The 22512-nt window shown below is 28.1% G+C and overlaps 1 protein-coding gene across 1 annotated transcript; it reads left to right on the forward strand.

Moving 5' to 3' along the window:
* The first annotated feature begins 253 nt into the window (after window positions 1-253).
* On the forward strand, window positions 254-21456 carry LOC106680080 (sodium- and chloride-dependent GABA transporter 1). Its single transcript, XM_014419561.3, has 13 exons — window positions 254-565; window positions 2244-2336; window positions 7220-7400; window positions 9828-9962; window positions 10887-11015; window positions 11800-11905; window positions 12035-12167; window positions 14215-14453; window positions 14603-14819; window positions 15664-15816; window positions 15976-16179; window positions 17772-17939; window positions 19732-21456. Exons 3-13 carry the CDS (start codon window positions 7226-7228, stop codon window positions 19861-19863), a joined length of 1791 nt encoding a protein of 596 aa, XP_014275047.1. The 5' UTR covers window positions 254-565; window positions 2244-2336; window positions 7220-7225; the 3' UTR covers window positions 19864-21456.
* The last annotated feature ends 1056 nt before the right edge of the window (window positions 21457-22512 follow it).

Genomic DNA, 22512 nt, shown 5'->3' on the forward strand with positions numbered 1-22512 from the left:
AATTACGGACATACTATGTGTATACACCTGCCCCTCGGCCACTGTATGTGGAATGAGTAAAATAAAAATTAAAAACTATTTTCCTGTACTAATTGGGAATGGAATGTATTCTCTTCTTAATATTTGATTAATTCAAAACAGAAATATATTAATAAAAATAGATAGAAGAAAAGAGGGGATTCTCAGAAACCTCAGTGGTTTGGGAGGGGCAGGAAAGAAGGAGGGGATGTTCTTTACTCCAGGATACTTCAGAGGGGGGGACATTTGGGGTTTAGAATTCATCGTTTGTGCAGAGCTCGTAGAGTGATTAACATTGAGCGTACATTGTGAGCCGTATTCTTATCTATCCAATCTCTTATCAGCATCAAGTCTCTTCCAGTATCTACATAGACCAAATTATATGAATAATTTTGTTTATATCTTCTCACTTGAAAATATTAAAATAAATTTTCAAGTATCTCGAAATTCTCAAGATAATCAAAAAATACTGGGAACGCAAACGTATAAAATTCAAGTGGTCGATTTATATCCCAAATGTAGCTCAATTGCTGGCGGCTTCCTGAAGGTAAGTGGAAGAATTTTTTCAACACTTTTTAACATTCTTAAAAGGTTGATCAAAATCAATTTGAATTATTAATGATCTCGTGTTAGAGAATAGCACGATTTCTATTTTTTATGAATAATTTAAAATTCAAGGAAAACAAGTAAATTGAGTTTATAGGAGTATTGAAATAATAAATTTTTAAAAAGCACTATAATAATATTAAGGGTTTTAAAGTTTGAGTAGTCTTCATGAAGAAAAAGATTGAATGTTTTATTCTTTACTTCAACCAGTTTCTTAAATCGATAAATACTAATTTTTTTTTTTTGCTGATTATTTGCTCAATAATTTTAGTAAAATGACGAATTATTTGGCCATCAGATTGTTCATACTTTCTTTTCAGGTATTCACACCAGCTGATAATATCTAGTGCTTAAGAAAATGATTTTTCAATCCACCTTTTTACTCTATTAGTATTAGTTATCATGTTTATTTGAGTTTAATATTTATTAATTTATTTAATAATTATTCATTATTTATTACATATTATTTGTTTTAAAATTAATAGTTTGTTTACTCTTTGATGAATTAACTGATATTAACAATTTAAGGGTTCGCTGAAAAATGAAATTTGGATATAAATGTACTATTTTGTGAAGAAAATAAAAACTGACCGAGGAATTTTTAGCACTTATCATTGGTTACCATGTTATTCAAGAGATGGTCGGAATAATTGGGGAAATTGATTAGAAATGAATTTAAGAACTTGGGGTCTTGAATTAATGGAAACTTTTTATAAATTATTAGAATTTATAAATACAAAGAAGACCTAAACTATATATTCTTATAAAAGTTCTACATTTATTATTCGGATAGACAGTGCTCTCGTACATGTACGCAAACATTTAAAAAAATTAAAATAATTGGATAAAATTATTTATTATTTATTTTACTTTATTTGGATAGGTTTCTGCTTTGAGATTTATTACATTTCATAAAAAAAACACAAATATGAAATTCCTCACCTTTCACTCATTAATCGATAGTAAGCCTGATTACAACTAAATTTAAAATTCAATGTATATATGGTTTTATATTATCATGTAAATGTATATGAAGTATGTACATGATATACATGAATGTATCACTAATGTTCAATTTAGTGGGAGAATTATTGATTATTAACTATTTTATTATAAAACTACACATATATGCAAAAAGAGTTATAATTATTTTTATGAACTATATTTCAAGATAATATTCAATTAAAATTTTTATTTCAAACCTCATAAATACTTTTAATTTACTTTTTCCTTAAGTATGTTATTAAACAAATTATGATTGCTTCAGTTAACTTGCTGTGCTATCGCTCTATTTTTTCATCAGTCGCTCCGTACCTGCGGAAACATAGAAGTTCTTTTAAGCTCGTGAACACATCACTTAAACTGAACAGAGAAGGTCTTTAAACTTAATAAATTAATCAAGTTATAATTAAATAATGAGATTTATTTATCTAATATATTAATAAAATATGGAATTTACCTAATGCTCCGATGCAGATAAGGATAAAATAATTTAGTTTATATGTTAAGGCGAGGTAAAATTCATAGACTAACCAACATAATTAACAGTAATTTAAACAATCAGTAAAATATGTGTTTTCTTGAACTTTTCATGATAATTTTTTTTTTATTTCTTACAGCAAATCTTCAATACCGTGGAAGACAATTTTAAGCGTCTTCCGACATAACTATTAGAGAAAAGTCAGCAAGGCTAAGAAGATATAAGCTCACTGGTTTGTTATTAAATTTATCTAATTATTTTACTTACAGCATAAAACCAATCATAATATAATTTATAATTTTCATTATATGGTATAATCATTCATAATTTAACAGTTTGATGGACAAAAATGAAAAAAAATAATGAGTATTGTAAGTCAGAGATGTTGCAGTACTCTATTTTTAGCAATGATATTTATTTATTTATTAGCTTCCTTTACAAAAGTAGAAGTGTAGGAGCCACCAAATACATTAGTTTACACTCTTTAAAAATAATTAACTCTTTTTTTTTATTTTCAATTACTTATATATGGAATATAGTAAGCGGAATTATTACTATCGTGAAAAATTTCGAATTCCAGATTTCTTCGGAAATACATATTTTGAGATCCCTTGTGTTCAAATACGTCTTTCAAAATGGTGTGTGTGAACAGCCAAGCCCAAAAACGATAAGTTCTGCTTAACTGAAATTACATATTTAAGGCAGGACATATTGCCTTAATACTCATACATAAATTTGATGGAGTCGTATGCTTGGTATTCGGTTAAGATGTGTTTTCGATAAGCCGCGTTCCGCAAGTCTTTGATACAGGTGGAGAATCGAGGGCCATAAGGTAACCCTGGGTCAAGCGCGTTTGACCTATTCGAAGACGCATCAAAATCACCTCCTCTCTGCCCAGGATTTCTGGTGGAGGATATCCAAGGGGAAACATCAATTCTGAATTTCTCGTAATTCATTGTCAGTAACATTTGATGTCATTTCAATTTAATTTTCTGTTTAATGAGGGCAATGAAGTCATCAACATTTGTCACCAAAAGTGAAATATCTTATACACAATAAATTTTATGATTTGTCTTCGTCCTCATGTTATTTCCCCTTTATAGGAGTCTTTTGTATACGTTTTGTATTGCTACAAATAATGAGAAACAGTTAATTTACTTCCAAATAAATAAAGTAAGGTACTTTTGAGGAAACAATTTTGAAACTTGGGAATTAGTTCCTCTTAGATTATTTTAATGAGAATATTGGTCTATCTATTAAACAACATTGAATTGTACACCGGTAAAACAGGCCTAACCAAAAGTGTTAGAGTAATTATGAAAAGTATAAAATCTACAACGTTATGTGACAATTCACCAAAGTCTACTTTAGCTTAAAGTTCTTAAATTTCCAAGTCATTTATGACTATACTATCTTGAATACATAATTTCAGTTTTGAACAAATATTTTTTTATGAGCTAGGCTGTTAACATACTCCCAGAACATTTCGCGAAACTGAGTTATAAAGACAAAAGTGTTCTTGAAACGTGCAGGTATTTCCTTTGAGAACTCGGCTTCCAAAGTTTTCACTATCGCAATACTTTCCCTGACTATTTATTTCATTTACAAGTGAAAGTAAAACATGAAAGTCTAACTGTATTAAAATGTGTTGCGATTTCTGGAGTAATTCGATATAGATTTTAAGGGTTATCTTTCAATAGATCTTTTGCAGTTTTGTTGATTAAATTGCCAGTTTTGATTGGTTTCCATTAAATTGCTCAATATTCATTTTGTATCCCTTTGTTTTTATACGCTGTTACATTTCCGTTTTGTTCTTCTATGCATCTTAAATCACTTTCCCTTCTATTTCCTCCTTCCTTGTATTTTCTTTATTATAACATATATCAGCATATACTGATTCAAATTTATGTTTATTGTCTCACACAGCTTCTATACTTATGCTAATAGCTGAATGTATACTAATTAATTTTTTACTTCATATTCCCCGTGTATTTTAAGGTATTTATATTCTCACTTCTATTATTTTAGCATCACGTTTTTTCTTAGCCCTGAAGAAGGCTTATAACTAAGGTGTCGACCTCGATGATGTCTCGACATCGGCCCATATTTGAAGTTGTACAACCCCTCCTGTCATATCAATAAATAAATATCCATAAAGTAATTAATAATAAATGGAGATGATAGATTGTTTAGAAACGAAACACGGGTCTAATTAAGGAGGCCATAAAATTTGTAAATGAAGTGAGATATCGGAAAAAGAATTGTTGATCTATTAACATACTTTAATTTAGCTGTAAAGTTGATAAATTAATTATTACCTGTAATAATAGAACAAGAGATTAAACTACATAAAAAACATAATTTACAATTACTCGTATTTCAGTTGGGTTTACTAAAATCTTTGATTAATCTTTACTGCAATAAATAAAAAAATTGTTTTGTTTTTAAAATTTGTATGATCCAACCAGATTATGATAATATTTATATGATGTATCAATACAAATCAATGAATTTGTAAATGGTGTCAGCCAGACATGAAGAAAATCAGCACCCAACGGCACCTACTCCTAACCTGAAATTTCTGTTCATGTGAATGTCTTAACAGACTCGTTTTAATAACTTTACAATTATTTTTAGTTATGTGTCTTTTTGAGTCATTATTTTTATTTTAATGCGTGTAGAGATCATAAATTCACCTTAATAAATTTTGGATTCAGATGTACGCTTTTATGTTCGACGTTTATATAATTGTCGAAATTAATCATTTACTTTGAAAAGTCATTTCAATCGTAAATTTATTTTAATAGATTTTTTAGGCTATAAAAATTTATATTATTTAATGATTATCATTGGAGACATACCTGCCATCTTAACTTTTCATAAAATTTTCTTGGAAGCAAGTGTGTTAATGCCAGTTAAAATGAACAATATTTTTATTATAGATATAAAAAAAAGGGAGAAATGATTTTAGTGGATCCAATGACAAATAATTCTTTGCTTAAAACTACGCCTTTATAATCCATTTAGAATTTTTATCAGTTATTTATTATTATTTCATTGTACATTATTCTCGTTTTAATTTTACTGAATACTTACATGAATATATTATTTATTTTAATAATAAGCAATTTAATTAACTTTAAATATAATAATTAACATAATAAGTTCGTCCTTGCTTGGCACACGTTTCATCGGCTTCATAACTGACAATTTCAAAATCATCAGTACACCAGTGTTAAATCAAATAAAATAAAAAATATTTCTACTATTTATAGAGATTAATTTAGATAAATCAAATCATTCAATATAAACATCGATCCTTTTATAAATTGATATATATTTTTGTCTTTCATTAATATTTAATGGATTCACTTTTTGTTTTTAAAGATATTGAAAGGATTGGTATTGGAACCATTTTTTTTTTTTTAATTGGAACCCCATACCACCTCAAAATATTGTTTTCCCCATCTTCCTCTGTTTAATATGGGTTCTAAAAAACTGGGCGTCAGGAAACTACAAATATAGTTTGATGAATTCAAACTTACACTTTCGAAATGCTACTAAGGTGATATCGCCCCAATTGAAGGCCTTAAGAAATATCATGTTGGTCTGTGTTTTGGTTCGCAGGCCCTTGGGAATCCATATAGAAGGCAATAAAGGTGTTTTTTCTTCGGGTTTAGGCTCGATGGAATCGTGTCCTGGTTGGTATATATAGGTTTTTATCTTAGAGTAGTGAAATAACAAAGAAATACAAAATCTTTTTCTGTAAAATCTCAGAATGTACACATTGCTCTCGGAAGAACCTTAAAATATTTCCCCAGATCTGCTGATCCAAAGAAATACCATTCATTTCAGTATGTTGTAAAAGATCTCACCTTATTACTACATATGCCTTATTTTCAGGACCATTGTTCAGTAGAAAACTACTATATATATTCTACTACTATAATATATTCTTTTACTATATTTTCAGCATTGATTGCAATATTTTTTTTTTTAAATATCAATATTTTTTATAAGATTCATTATGCCATCTATAAATCAATAGAGACCCCACTATAGCAGAATTTATATAATCCCTGACCATGAGTGCCTTATGTCCATGTTTAAAAGTTACTTAATGAGATATCGACCTAATGAGAGGAGTGGAACCACCACTTAGTGAAGCATGCAACTCATCATTGACACTGAAACACATTGTAATGACATGCGAACTTACCTTGAAACTAGAACAAATCGCAAAATATCACTTCCACTGTGGCTGAATTACTTTCAAACGAAATAGAAAAGATTGAAAATGTGATAAAATTTCTAAAAACCATAAAAATTGTTCATTTAATTTAACCAGTGTATTGATAATTTTATCATTTTATGTGACTAATTTTTTTAATTACTAATTGAGAGACTAATGACTCACTTGGGTAGATTTGGAGTTTTATAAAATCGAGAATAGAATTTCTCGTTTTCATTACTGTATTTCATTTTCTCCACACTTTCTAACTTATGTTCTAATTTGAAAACAGAATGTTTTTGAAAATGAATCCCACATCTGGAAGACCCATAGTTTGAAATGGAAATGAAAAATACAGTCACCTCGGTTAAACATAGAGGTGTAACCAGGATCATAAAAACGCTTTTCTGGGCCCTTGGCAAGTAAGAAAAATCTGCACCCTGCAATACCGGGGGGTCTGAAAATTATTTTTTTGAATAAGAAAACCTCAATTTGAAAATTAATTAAGAGTTGCAATTTCAAAGATTTTTTTTAAAATTTGTCGTGGTTAGTTTTGCGCCCTCTTTGAACCTGGACCATTGACAAGGGCACATCTTGCCACTGCTGAGCTATGGCCCTGGGTGTAACTCATGGTCTGGAGTTTTATATGGATTGTAGTTTCTTTATAAAACCATCTTACATTTAACTGTAATAATTTATAGGGATGTTGTTGAAACATGAAATGATACCATGGAAAAATAAAGGAATGAAGTTTTCAAAATTTACCACTTTATTTTAGTCTATGTAGACAGATTTGTAGAGAAATTCATATCACCTTGATTTTGAACATAAAATGTATCAGAATTTCTTTTGAATGAAAATGACAATTATTAATTTCTCCCTAGGTAATTATGGCCCAGTCAGACCATTGGGATGTTGGAGGTGAAGTTGGCATCACTGTTGATGCGAGAGAGGAGCGAGGTGGCTGGAAAAACAGATTAGATTTTCTGTTTTCTTGTATATCTTTATCAGTTGGATTGGGCAATGTCTGGAGGTTTCCTTATCTCTGTTACAAAAATGGAGGAGGTAATTATAATTCATTAATCATTATTTATATAAGATGTAATGTCAATTGGCAAAGAGCACAATTAGGCCCACTTGCCAGACAGTTTCCTCACCAGTTACCAAATTACCATTATAAATTCAATTATCTTATCATGAAGATAACATTGGTTCTTGTATGTTAAAATATTGTCAAGATTTCTAGCATATATTTATTTATGTGAAAATAATTTATTAGATTTTAAATTATACATCATAATCATTTTATCCCCTTTACCGCTTGTGCAATGTGGGGTTACAATTTGCCGAGTCTGGACCAGATATCTCGCTCTTGGACCATCCCTCTTCCCCTACTCCGGTCCATATTCCACCTTAACACTCACTTAAATTATACAATAAAATCAAATTAATTATTTCTAGTCCATTTATTTAGTTGGAAAGTTTCTTAGAAATAATAATAAATATGCTGTTGTTGGATTATATCAAATGTCCCTTCCAATACCATGAATTGCTAAATAATTATAACGAACTTGAATAAGAAAAAAAAGGAAAGAAAATGGGGTTTTAAATAAGATTCATTATAAATTTAAAAAAAAAAGTTCATGATATGCTTCCTTTAAAGACTTTGAATGGAAACAAAAATGATTTAATAGAATAATTGATTTCATAGCAGCAGATTTTATTTATCAATGCCATATAGAAATTTTTTTTTTACAACCAGAGGTGGAAAAACTATTTACAATAAATAGCTGTATTTAGCCAAGAAAAATAAATTGGATTCAATAATCTTGAGTTTGTGATATTAAAGTATAACCAATCCTACAATATTGGTTAAAAGTTTCAGTGTCAGAAAAATTACTTCTTATAAATAATTCTCCTCTTGTAATAATCTGTTTTTAATTAAATCATAATAAAAAAATCATTAGATAATACATTAATATGTCTCATTTTTGTGAAATATAGGAAATTTTAAATATAATGTTTACATTCAAATGTGATTAATAAATGTAGTTAAATATAATTAATAAATATAAACATTATGGTGCCACAAAATGTAACTCATCATTTTATTAAGTTAGTAAAATTTGTAACAGAATGTTTGTCAAAAGTTTTTGATAATGACATATTTTTACAACCTACAATTAAGTATGTTAAAACCAAGAAGCTTATCATAAGCTAACATACATTTTTTTTAAATGTATTATTTCAAACAATATTTAAACTAACCATGAAAAGAAAATTGGAAGAGATTTGTTCACATATAATATCAGTGATCATTAAGAAACAAAAAATGAGTATAGGAATAGTTAGCAGAAACTGGATTAGGGAAGACCAAGTAACATCATAAGAAAACATATTACTTCATGTACTTATTTGTACCTTACTTATTTAAAAATTATACAAGGTATTCCTTCATGTATAACAAGAAGTAATAACCTGTGTATTGTTTCCAAAAATAATGTGTATTTGTAATACAAGGGACATGAATGCTTTTTAATGTGAATAGAAGTGATTTTTTAATGCAAAAAAAAGTTTCTAAAGACAGTGACAAAATATAGCAATAGAAACTTCAGAAAGGCTGGATGATTGTTGGTTCGTGGAATGTATGACCCTGAAACATAACATATACAATTTTATTGTTTGTTTTAAGTAAATTGATTATTTTAATTACTCAAACTAATTTCAATTTGAAAGTAGGCGAGTGGAACTAAATACACAGTATTCATTTCCTATAAAATTGAAATAGTCAGATAAGCTAGAATTTTGATCCTCGTAGACAATGTTTAGATGATTAATCCAAAGGGAATTAACCTTTGGATTAATCATTATGGCAGTGAACGATAAATGTTTTAGAGTGTAATTTTAGAGTATATACTAAACACTTCATTTATAAAACCTGTCAGTATGATGGATTTCTATCTACATGTTTATGAAATAAAGAAAATTATTTTTTTTTTTTTTTAAAATAAGTTAGATTATTGAATTAAATATATTTTATTTCTGAAGTACTCATTCATAATATACCCATCCATAAACAAAGCAATGACATTTTCGTCATACAACAGGAATTAACACTTTTTAATTAATTGTTAATTTATTATTCAAATAAGATTAAACAGAGAGTGTTTTTTTTGTTTGGTTGTTTAAAACAATAATTGATTTAAAATCTCATAAAGCTAGGCCTAAATTAATCTGTAATACTCCTGAATTATATATTATCACTAAAAATATTTTCTGCAACCTAAATAAAAGCTTGATATGCTATCTATTTCTTAGTTAAAAGGAGTTTAAGGGTGATTATAGGTATAAATCGGAGCTAAAGGAAACTAAAATCATAAATACAATCAAATCATTAAACATATGTATAAAAAATAACTTATATTAAAAAACAACAACAACATATAGTTTGAAGGAAGAACCTAAAACCTCAAAGAACAATCAATTTTATAGGTGCCTTTCTTGTTACCTACAGCATTGCAATGTTTCTGTGTGGAATTCCTTTATTCTTTCAAGAAGTGGCAATTGGACAATACCTTGGACTTGGGGGAAGTACATTTGTTGGACAACTATGTCCAATACTCCAAGGTAAATAGTACTTAATTTTAAATCATACAATTAACTATAATAGTATGTTAATTAGGTGTATATTAAGAAATAATGTTGAGATAAATTTATAAATAATACCACTAATTCCATTTTAAAATAATAATTATTTATTCTCCAACTAACTTTTTTGTTGATAGGAAGATCGTTGATTTTTTTGCTTTCCTTCATTCTGAAAGTACTGCAAAATGGGGATGTTTAACGTTAGCTCAAAATTAATAGTTTCTTTACTATTTGAGTTCATATGACTTCTGGTAGACCACCTTCCTTTCATTTATTTTTAGTAAAGTAACAGTTTAACATAAATCATTATTTTATTCTTTTTAAACATGAAATAATTTTAATATTATTTAAATTCACTATATGACTTATTTTGTTATGATTTTTAAACTTATATTGTCTAAAAAGAAAAATCTTTCAATCTTCAATTTAAGTGTTAAACTACTTAAGTATTGCCTACCAATACCAAGTAACTCGTGAACAATTTATATATAACAATTAATTAATAATTGTTTCTACTCAATAGTATATCGCTGCCTCATATATACTATTTAAAAAAAAAACTTCAATATGATGGAAATTTCATTTTTCAACGTTTCTTCTATATCCTAAAAACAGAGATTCTAACGGGAATTTCATACTTTTATCAATGAGAAGATATATTTATACCTATATTTTTATTGAATAATAAAACAATCATTGAATATAAATTTTTCAAGAAAAATCCAAAACATATCTATATCTTATAGTAATATAGCGGTTTATAAAGCTAGATTTATAGAGAGTGAATTTCAGCTAGTTCCTTATTGAATATACAAGTTCAATTATAGCTATTATAAATAATTAAAATGAGCATTATTTAAAAGGAACTATCATTTTTTAGTTATAATTTGCATCATCTTTTAGGTGTTGGTTACGCTACAATGACGATGGTCTTCTTTCTTGATCTCTACTACTGCATCATTATTGCATGGACTCTTTTCTATCTCATCAATAGCTTTACTTACTTCCCAGAACTACCTTGGAGTAAATGTGGTATGTTTTTAATATTGCTATAACTTCAGATCTATTAACATATATTAGCTTAGGAGTAGGTTAGAGGTGTGATGTATTCCATAACACACTCTGTTCATGGCAGGAAAAATAAAAGATACAAGTATCAAACTGCTTTTCTTTGTTGCTGAATTTCTTTTAGAATAAATGAGTAGAACAAGATGAATTGGCTAATAGAAGATAACAAAGATAAATGGAGTAAGAAAGAGGTTGAAGAAGCCAAGAACCTTTTAGAAAATTAGTGAAGCCATAAGAGTTAGTTATTCTTCTTTTTACAACATGCACAAACCTGCATGGCACCTCACCATCATTATTATGTATTAGTAAAACCTTCCCAATTATCAAAATTAATTAATATCTTGAATCTAAATATTTAACACTTAGGCATAACCATATCCTGTAATTCATTTAAACAAAAAGTTTTTTTAGTTTTAATTAATTTTCTTAATTAAAATTCTTTATATATTTTAAATACATTCCACTATCATTACTGGAATATAATATTCGAAAGAATTTCAGTGCCTGGCATTCAGACCTTCACGTCATTGAAACTGGTAGAAATATTGAAATTCACCGCTGCATATTTAACTGAAATATTAATTTTACTTGCATTAACTGTGCTGAACAACATTGCTTTCAATCCCGGATAGCATACTAAGTTTTTTATAGACAGAATCTTGGTAGTATTTTCATCATTCAAATATCTTGAACAAAATTCATTTAATTTAAAATATTATTTTAAAAACATCATTTTACTTTTCGATAGGAAATCCTTGGAATACTGAATCTTGTTATGAAAAGCAGTGGAATGTGAGTGAAATAGTTAATGCTACTAATCAAACAAACACATCACCAGTGGAAGAATTTTGGGAGTAAGATTCAGTTCTGAAGTACTTGATATAATTAAATTAATTATTTTAGAATTTTTTTTTTTGTAACATAAAATCCTGAAATGAATTCATTATACAAAATAATATTTTTTCTTTGTCGTTAAATTGCAGAAAAAGAATGCTTGGTATGACAAGTGGAATTTTAGAAATTGGAGGAATAAGATGGGAATTACTTTTCTGCTTAATTATTGGGTGGACTGTGGTATACTTGGTTATCTGCAAAGGAATCCACCAAAGTGGAAAGGTAAAAGAAATAAAATTCATCTGTTTGATGTGATTTGGGTCATATTATAGATTTAAATATTTCTCAATAATACAGTTTTAATAATAAAAATTCATAAACAAATAGTGAAATTTATAGAAACAATGTTAAAATAAAGAAGTAATTTGCTCTCTCACCATACTTTACTTCAGAGATTTATAATACTTATAAGGGTTCCTTCATACTTTTGTTTTGAAGTTCTGAGATAATGATTGAATACAATATAATCTAGATAATTTCTGGTCCCTAGAAAGGTTTTGTTGAAATTAGAAGATAATGGGATGGATATTTTTTTAAAGTCCTCAGTAAGAAATATATTTACTTTAGAAAACTAGTTACATTGCCCATGTGATCTCTTGATTTTGTTGGGGATCTGGGAGGGTTTTATAACAAAAGACAAATAGTACATGTTTCTCAAATGGATGCCAACAGCAAACAGACCTCAAGCAAAGGAAACATGGTTGTCGACTGTGATGCTTTATTTATAATTATATTTATGAATTTTTTAGGTTACAAACAAACAATTTTAATCACAAATCCCTATTTTTTATATCATCACTGTCTACTGAAACTTATTTTATTGCAAAATGTGTCCAGCCTATCTTAAACTATGTTTAATGGAAATAATTATTTCTTAATTATTTAAAATAGTAATATAATCATCATTACTCTTACTCTTCCAATTGCATCAACTTAATTTGCACCATTAATTTCTTCACTATTTTCCTTTCGAATATCTATAATTTGTTGTTACCTGTAGGGAAAAAATACAAAGATTCTTAGCCAATGGTATTTACAGTTCAAACCAAGAATTTTATATAATTTAATTTCAGTTTTTCTGGATAACAGTTGCAAGTGGAATAATTTTAGGTATGCAAAATACAGACCTAAACATTTCTCTTCTATCTATCTCTTGTGTTATTTTATTTATTTAATAATGAGTCAAGATATTTGAAGTATGTAATGCCTTTAAAATTAATAATGTTAAGTAATTATGAGAGATAGTTGACTGAGGATGATGTACTAGGAGATGATGGTTGGGGATGCGGTCAACTGAAACACAAATAAGATGGAGTAGCTTATTTAATTGTGCCAACGTTTTGGCTAGAGTTTCTAGCCTTCATCAGGGCTATGAACAGAACAAGATAACAAATAATGAGTATAGAAAATAAAAAAGAACTTATAAAAAAAATGACATAAATTGAATAATTATACAGAATGGTATTAATAAAATAAAGTTATGAGAGAAGTGGAAAATAAAATGTATACATAGATAATTGAAAAAGTAGGTCAAATAACATAATTAAGGAAATAAAATGAAAATGAAGTTATATTATGTAAAGAAGTATAAATATATTAGTTATTAATAATTTAAAATTGAAATATGGAAAGAAAAAGAAAATTGTGAGAAAGAATTGTTAATATATGTAAACATAATAATTATTAACAATTCTTTCTCACAATTTTCTTTTTCTTTCCATATTTCAATTTTTAAATTATTAATAACTAATATATTTATACTTCTTTACATAATATAACTTCATTTTCATTTTATTTCCTTAATTATGTTATTTGACCTACTTTTTCATTTTCCACTTCTCTCATCACTTTATTTCTTGTTATTCACTATTATTTCCATTCTGTAAAATTATTCACTTTATGTCATTCTTTTTATATTTTATTTTCTATATTAATTAGTTGTTATCTTGTTCTGTTCTTAGCCCTGATGAAGGCTAGAAACTCTAGCCGAAACGTTGGTACAATTAAATAAGCTACTCCATCTTATTTGTGTTTCATTTGACCACACCCCAACCATCATCTCCTAGTAATAATGTTAAGAGTTACCTCACAGGAAGTTCTTCTGATTGGTTCTACTGACAAATTTAGATTTACCCTCTTTCACTATCTATAAATCTATAATTGTCCCAATAATTTTTAGAACTTCTTTTATTATAATTTTATTTAATCTCATGATTCTGAATATGAAGTTTAAGCATACGTATGATTGTTTTATGTTGTTATTTGAAAGGTCCTCTGGTTTACTGCGTTGTTCCCTTATGTGATACTGATCATCCTTGCTATTAAGGCAGTTACATTGCCTGGAGCTGCTACTGGACTTATGTACTACATTACACCTCGCTGGTCAGAACTCCTTGGTTCAGGACCTTGGATAGATGGTGCCTCACAGATCTTCTTCGCTTACAGTATCGGTACTGGAGCTCTACCAGCACTCGGATCCTACAATAATTTCAATTATAACTGTTATAGGTGAGAGAATTCTAATTAGGTACTAATTATCTTTATTTTCATGGGAATTGACAGAGTCTATAAATAATATAATTCTTGAATATAATATAATGTTCAGATATGGCCCTAGAATTTTTTTTTAATAATTATTTTGTCTTCTTACTTTTCAGAGATGCTATAATAACATGTGTAGTGAATACTCTTACAAGTATATTAGCAGGATGCATGACATTCGCTATTTTGGGCAACCTAGCCTTGGAGCAAAATGTTTCTATCGACTCAGTAGTCACTTCTGGTCCAGGCTTAGTATTTCTCACATACCCTGAAGTAGTTCTTACGCTACCTTGGGCACCAATTTGGGCTGGAATATTTTTTCTCATGTTGATTGTAAGTAATCTTTCATTCAAAATTTTAAAAACATTTTAAAGTACCAACTTCAATAAAAGTTTTTTTTTTAAACTTAAATTAATCATATGAGGAGAAGATGGTTGGGGGTGTGGTCAGAGAATAACACAAATAAGTTAAAGAAACTTATTTGTGTTAATCTCTGACCGCACTCCCAACCATCTTCTTCTCATATATATAATTCACGGTCAACTATCTTCTCATCATTTTAAATTAATCATCTTTGGGATTAATTTTAATATGATATAATATTATATTTTTTGTTGTTATTTTATTTTAAATATTTATCATTAGAAATTAAATATTTTCTAAACAGATAGTGGATTTTTATGCTGTACAGAACTATAAAACATATTATATATTATTAATATGCGATGAAATATCCGAAATATGCAATTGTTTATTAAGTACATAATTTTACAATTATAAACCTTAAGCAGAATAATTAAATTTAAAAATTATGATAATATTATAAATAATGAGTTTTTAGGGCAATGAAAATTAAACTTGTTTTTATGAAATAAATGAATATTTTTCTTAAATCATTATATTCTTACATATAGACAGGAAACATGAGAACTAAGAAAATGGAAACTGCTAATAGAAGCATTTAAATAAAAGAGGAAAAATTGAAAAATTAAATCTTTCCTAAATCTTTGAAAACTCAGAATAGATTGACCGAGTCATACTCACATTTTTGAGATAAAATATTTAAAAAATGTAATTTTACCAACAGTCAATAATGCTCCTCTTAAATTTCAAAAGTTAAATAAACAAATATCCCTGAATCTTAATTTTTGTTCTTATCTTCTGGGCACTCTTTCAGACTCTAGGAATTGACAGTGAGTTCTGCTTGGTTGAATCATTTGTTACTGGAATGGTTGACAACTGGCCGAAGCAGTTGAGGCCTTGGAGGAAGAAATTTACTTTCCTCGTCTGCTTGTCTCTTTGCATTTTAGGGATTCCGATGGTTACACAGGTCAGTAATTACTAAAGTTAATAATGAGAACTAATTAACATTTAAAAAGTTTTATTAGAGTTTTTTTATAATTTGTTTCATTCATTATTCAGGTAAAATCCATTATAATGGAGATAATTCTAATAATTGTTAAGACAATTAAATTTATAAAAATTTTAGGGAGGCATTTTTATTTTCCAACTGATGGATTATTACTCGGCCTCAGGGATGTGCCTTCTATGGGTTTGTTTCTTCCAAACAGTTGCTATTTCATGGGTATTTGGAGGTCACAAAGTAAGTGACTGCATTGAGAAAATGATGGGAGTGCGACCAAGCAGATTTTGGTACTTCTGCTGGGTGTATCTATCGCCTTCTGTTATACTAGTAGGTTTAATTTTTATTTTTCCAATTATATTTATATAACCTTTTCGATATTCAAAATTTATGAATAATTTCTTATATAATTTATAATATCTTAGTTTTTTTTTTTAATTTTGAGCTTATTAATAATTATTTTATTTATTTCATTTTTTTGTTGTTTTCTAACTTTTATGTACATTGTTTTAATCTTCCAAAAACAAGTTTATGAATATTAAGTAATTTAATTTTAAAAAGGTAAAATCAAGACAAAATAAATTCTGTCAGTTCTAAAGTATTTCAATAATGCCATACATCAGTGCAATAAGAAAAAGAGTGAATTTTTGTATGATTTATATATCTATTTTTAAAGAAGCAGGAAAAATGGTAAATGATAGTGTCAGTATGAATTGAAATCTGTGGCATTAAGTCAGTGATTTTGGTATGGTTTTCAGGCCATTTAATGGAAATATAAATGATAAGACAAGATTAAAGTTGTTTTCCTAAGTTATTATTAGAAATTTAGGACCGCAATAATATAGTTTACATTCATTCAAGTTCAAAAAAATTGCTTTTAGGTATTCTTGCCCAACAGTAATTTTAACATTTGAATTTTTATGATTAAACTCTTTACCTCCTGTCTACATTTCCTCATCAGTTTTTAATAATACAAATCCTCTTTTAAAATATTTCTCTGTTTGGCTGTTATTGGCCTCAGATAGCAAAGGGTGCTGCATAAAATGAAATCATCTATGTTGCAGATCTATCACAATGCAGTATTTTATGTTTCCTTTATTTTACTCTTGTAATTATTATGATATGATACCAGTGTTGACACATTGAAGCGAGACCTGAACTATCACTAAAGCACCGACTGAAATGCTTGATTAATTTGAAAGAATAGTGTTGTGAGGTAATGCATGGAGACGAGTGTAAAGGAGATGGGAGATAGCGCATTATGAAAAATAGAGAAATTTACAATTTATTTAAGAAACTGCTCTTATATAATGACATAAGAATGAATAGTTTGAGGATAAAATGAACATGCATAACTGGATAAGTGAGGACATGTAAGTAAAAAAGAATTTACCAAGGAAGTGTCTTTGCTATAAAAAGAAAGGGGTGGCCAACAGTGCAGTAGAAGGATTAAGCGTGGGTGGATACGTGGCAAGTGGGTGTTTACATAATGGAGGACAGAGGTCTATGTTGGTGCAGGCCAAGGACCACTTCTGTCTGTAGTGCCAGGAGTGGAAGAAGAATTTTTTGATATTCTAATTTCTTTTATGATTCATTAATACAAATAAATTGTATGATAAAATATACTGATATAGTACCAACAATTTTTATTTCTTCCTCATAGATTTAAAATCAAACTCAAATTGTATCATTTCCTTGTCTCATATATTATAAATTTAATGTTCTATAATTCTAGCAGATAGCCACGGGAATATCTTTAGTTTTCATGACTAATAAAGGTTTACACTGAATCTCTTCAGTTTGTACTGACACCACCACTTTTCATTTTTACTGCTTCTTTAAGAATAGATATATCAATGATACCCTTCCTCTTATTGTAAATTTTTTAAATTTTTAATAGCATTATTTATTTCATTTTTTAGGGAATATTCATATTCTATATTTGTGAATATGTTCCTGCAAAGTATGGCAATTATGAGTATCCAACTTGGGCAGAAGCGATAGGAATCATGATAAGTTTGTCATCTATGCTCTGGATACCTGGCTATGCAATTTATTATCTACTTACTTCACCAGGCTCATTGATAGAGGTATAACTAAGTATTTTTTTGAATAGAAAATTGTATTATTTTATTATTGATAATTCATTAGATGTTTACTTATTAATAGGGCTAGGATTTACATTTAATTAAAAATTAAAAATATGTAATAATTTAACCCACAAGCTCTTTTTCTAGTAAAACATTATTTATTTAAAAAAAAGAAAAGAAACTCTCACATTTTAATGACTTTTTTCACAAAATTATCTTGAACCACATGTTTAAGTTTCTATTAAACCGCATAATGTAGTTCCTTTTTTCTAAACAAAACCACGGATGGGGTCCCTCCAGGACCCCCATAGTATTTGTCATATATGAGTTTATGCAGAATTATTTAGATTCACCATGACTGTGTTGAGTAAACATTTTCAAGCTACTTCTACACATCCGTTATATTAGCAGAAGAGCTGCTTGATAGAAACTTAACACTGAGGAAAAAGAAACTCTTTATTCCTCTGGAATTATTACCTTCGAAAAGCCAAACACTACATTCTTTGACTTTCACATTTCTACCTGAAGTTACATTAGTTCCATAAGTAACACATGATAAATGGATGATATTGCTTTCCAGTATGCACTACAGAATTGAAATAGAGGGAGATAATCCACACAAGACACCACAATCATTGCTTATAACAACACAACAAAGGGAGCACTAGACACACTTGTCAAAATAGTCAGTGAATATACTTGCAAGAGACAAACCAGCAGGTGGCCAAATGGTTTTGTTTGTGAACTGGACAGATATAGCAGCAGTAAATCCATTTTTTGTGTGAGATACGTTTGCCCTGATGGAAACGAGATTACTGACAAAAAATGCATTTATTTCTGCGGACTTGAAGTAAAATATTAGTTGAACCAACCATCTTGAAATAAACTGAGCAGATTAAACTAAGCACTCAGTCCAAAAAGATTCTAGAAATGAAGAAAGTCTTTGAAACCATTGAGGATAAGAATTATGCTGGCGAGGATATTGACGTGGAAGAAGTAGTAGACTCAGAACCAGGAGCGACAATGTCAGGAAATATAGGAAGAAAAGGAAACAGTGTTTCTTATGCTCATAGAAACAGGATACCAAAGTGTATACAGTCTGTTCATCATGTTATAATCAAGTAACTTAAGTCTACAGATCAAAAAAAATTTAGTAATTATAATAGTACATTATGATATAATATTATAATAGTACTTATTAGCTCAAAAGTTGAATGATGATAACATTTTTGCTTGAATATTCCTCGAAAAATAACAAGAGAAAGCAAATTTCATGATATGATAAGTCGATTTTATAATAAACATAAATAAATTTTAGTTGAACAAAACAATATAATGAGAAGATTATGTAGGATAAAAGTTTTTGATAGTATCAGTACCAAATAAATGTAATCATTAAAACTTGTAATTATCTTTTATAATATTAATCAAGAAAAGATTAAAGAAAAAATGAGCAACTTCAATCCCATTTTTATTTGTATTTATTAATAATAATTTAGTTTCCAAATCTTTGCATTATAACATAACATAAAATGAAGATTTTAAAAATAAGAATGGCCATTTTCAAACATATTTACCATTTCCTAAGACACAATATAATTAATTTTTAGTGTACAACTACAGGAAGTGTTTGTTACAATTGATTGAAAAATTCTGATTTTCCCCGATGTTTTAACATTAAGATCAAATTTGTTTCTTATTTTATTAATAAGATTAATATTTTATAAAAAAAAATCTTAAACATTTATTATTGCTATAAAATAATTTAATTTTTAACCGCCTCTAATTTCAGAATTTTAAGGAAGGGTTTGTATCAAAAATCAACCTGACACCACTCAAACAGGTCACAGAACGTGTTGCTAAAATCCCAATGTCAGAAAGCCATGCTGGACTTTTAACAAAAAGTAACTCTTTCATGAAGTGAAGCTACTCAGTGGAAAGGCAGAATGGAAATTCCATCATGTATAAATGGTGAATTAAGATACAAATATGTTCTTGTTCTAAATTAGATTTGACAGTATTATGTTGGCAATAATGGTAGGGTGATGTTCTTGGCACTGTGGTCACTGGGGGATCCAGAGGGGAATCTATGCTTTGTCTAGTGATCCATTTCTCCTCTCCTCCTAGAAGATAAAAAAAAAATCTTGTATGTTTTATTACCCATGCAACAGTTGCTTTTATTATTATGGTCTTAATAAAAAAAAAAAATATCGTGATTCGAAATTTAAGTTCATTTATTTAAATTGTCATGTTCCAAGGACATTGCTAATTGTTTCAGTGATGCAATTACTACCAAAGTTTTGCAGTCTTACCTGAAATTTTTCTTAAAAAGGCCCATAAAACAGGTCATCTTGAAATACTAAAACACAGCATTTATTGTTTTTAAATTTTCTAGAAAGGAGAGAGAATGGGATAGACAATCAGACAATTTTCACAGGTGTCCTCCCTTAGAAAATTACTGTATCTGCCACTGACTATGGTTTTGCGACAATGACTTCATCAGACCTGGTACTTTGTGGACACTACTGCCCAGTCTGGTTTATCATTTATAATCACTGTACTAGTAATTCCTGGTAGAGGAAATTGTGGAGTGATATTTGTAACATGATCTTGTTATACCTTTGGAGCCAATGCTAAATCCAAGTGTGACAATCATTTTTAAGTCACAGATTCTTGGTTAATTAATCTTTTAAAAACTTCATTTCCTATGTTATTACTTCCTTTCAATCAAATGTATCTCCTTGAGTAGTTAGAGCCAAATTCTGTGGCACAATCATCATTTTATTATAAGGAAAAGTATATACCTCATACAGTATGTACAAGTTTAAGTAAGCTAACTATAATAACTAATCAAACAGTGACAGTTACTTAAAACATGAAGGATAGGATAGAGATTGTATGATAATAATTCAACTTGGTATCATCATTGTAAAATAACTGAAAGATGCAGTAGAACCCGTTACTAGCCTCTTTAGGGATCCTGGTCAGTTCCTTTTTTGGTACATGAATCCAAGATGTTTTATAATGAAAAATAATAACAAAAATGTAGATTAATTCTGTTTTATAATATATGTGTAATATGTATATATAGATTTTATAATGTATTTCAAAACAATAACAGTGAAGTTAAAAAAGTCTGTTATTTATATTTTTATTCAATATTACCAGAATTCTTATAATCATTGTAACTCTCCATGTTTTCATGATTTGAACATCCATGTGCTTAATTTTCTCTGTTGTTTATGGATTAATCTGAGGGATATTATATCTATGACCAGTTAAAAGGGGCTCTACTCTGTGCAAAAGTATAAAATCTTTGCACAATTTTTTTAAAGAAAAAAAAAATGGACAAAACAAGAAAATTAAAAAATAAATACTATTTATATGTTAGTTTATAAAATCTAGTTCCTGTATTTTAGTTTATTTTAAAAATACATATGTATGCATTTTTTAAGTTTGTTTCATTGTATATTTTGAATATGATTTGTTTTTATATTAGATAAGCTTTTTTGAGTAATTGACCACTTTTTTAATCCCAAACTCTACAGTTAATATAGTGATATTTATGAATCAAGAAGGAAAGTATAAAAACATGAGTAAACAAAAAAATTATGTCTTGTAAAATTTACTCTTCTTAGAAACTCTAGAATATATACTGTATTCTAATAATGTTCTATACACCCAGTTCTAAAAAAATCTGCCAACTGGGTTTTATCTTGGCAAACAAATACCCTGAGATCCTCAGGTATGGCTTACAAGACAAAATTGTCTTGTTCACTTTGATTACCTGCATTTAGTTGTTAAATTTTCTAGACTTTTAGGTCATTACGGACAAAGAAAAAAAAATCTATTTGCCCATCTGAAGATGAGCTTTGAACTTTACAATAAATTCTAACATAAAAATTAAATTCTTGCAATTCAAAATTTATCCATAAATCCTATATGGTCCTATATTAAAAGATACATAATAAATAAATATTATTTTTTAATCTTGTAAATTTTGCATAAAAGGCTGCTTATATGTATCTTTATTACTCAATTAAAGTTGTGCACACTAGTTCAACAGCAGAATTTAACTTGACTGTTGTTTTTTTATTGAACTAATATTTTTTTGATAAAGTATTATATGGCAGAGAAGTAATTTACCTACATTACTCTTATTAATTTGGTTTGTAAAGATAATTATTTTTTAAGAGACTATATATGAAAAAAAATTTAATTTGGTTTCAAAACGGGTCATTTGACCTCACTCGACCTAGTGCTAACCATTTAAATATTTTTCTTACTGGTTTTTTAGAGTGTTGTTACGTTTATCCAAAATGTGTGGCCAATCTCATAGATTTCTAACCTAATAATAGGGTCTAAAATTTTTTTTTTTTGGGTCCACAACATTAATGATATTTTGTATATGATTTTAAAACAGCATTTTTATAATTTAGAATAGTTTGTTATATTCTATTCATACTATTCTCTTTGTTTATTAAAAAAAATAACTTATCTTATTAATTCTCTTTATTTATGACTGTTAAGAACAGAGCAACAATTAGGTATTTTATTTTTATTGATTACAGAG

This window comes from Halyomorpha halys, unplaced genomic scaffold, assembly GCF_000696795.3.
Source record: "Halyomorpha halys isolate HHAL.00 unplaced genomic scaffold, Hhal_1.1 Scaffold15.1, whole genome shotgun sequence".
In the NCBI taxonomy this organism is placed as follows: domain Eukaryota; kingdom Metazoa; phylum Arthropoda; class Insecta; order Hemiptera; family Pentatomidae; genus Halyomorpha; species Halyomorpha halys.

Excerpts from the sequence above, each read along its gene's own strand:
- LOC106680080 (XM_014419561.3), top strand. The coding sequence starts at position 7,226 with ATGGCCCAGTCAGACCATTGGGATGTTGGAGGTGAAGTTGGCATCACT. Across the intron at positions 14,454-14,602 it reads TTCAATTATAACTGTTATAG|AGATGCTATAATAACATGTG; the intron begins GTGAGAGAATTC and ends CTTACTTTTCAG. Across the intron at positions 17,940-19,731 it reads CACCAGGCTCATTGATAGAG|AATTTTAAGGAAGGGTTTGT; the intron begins GTATAACTAAGT and ends CTCTAATTTCAG.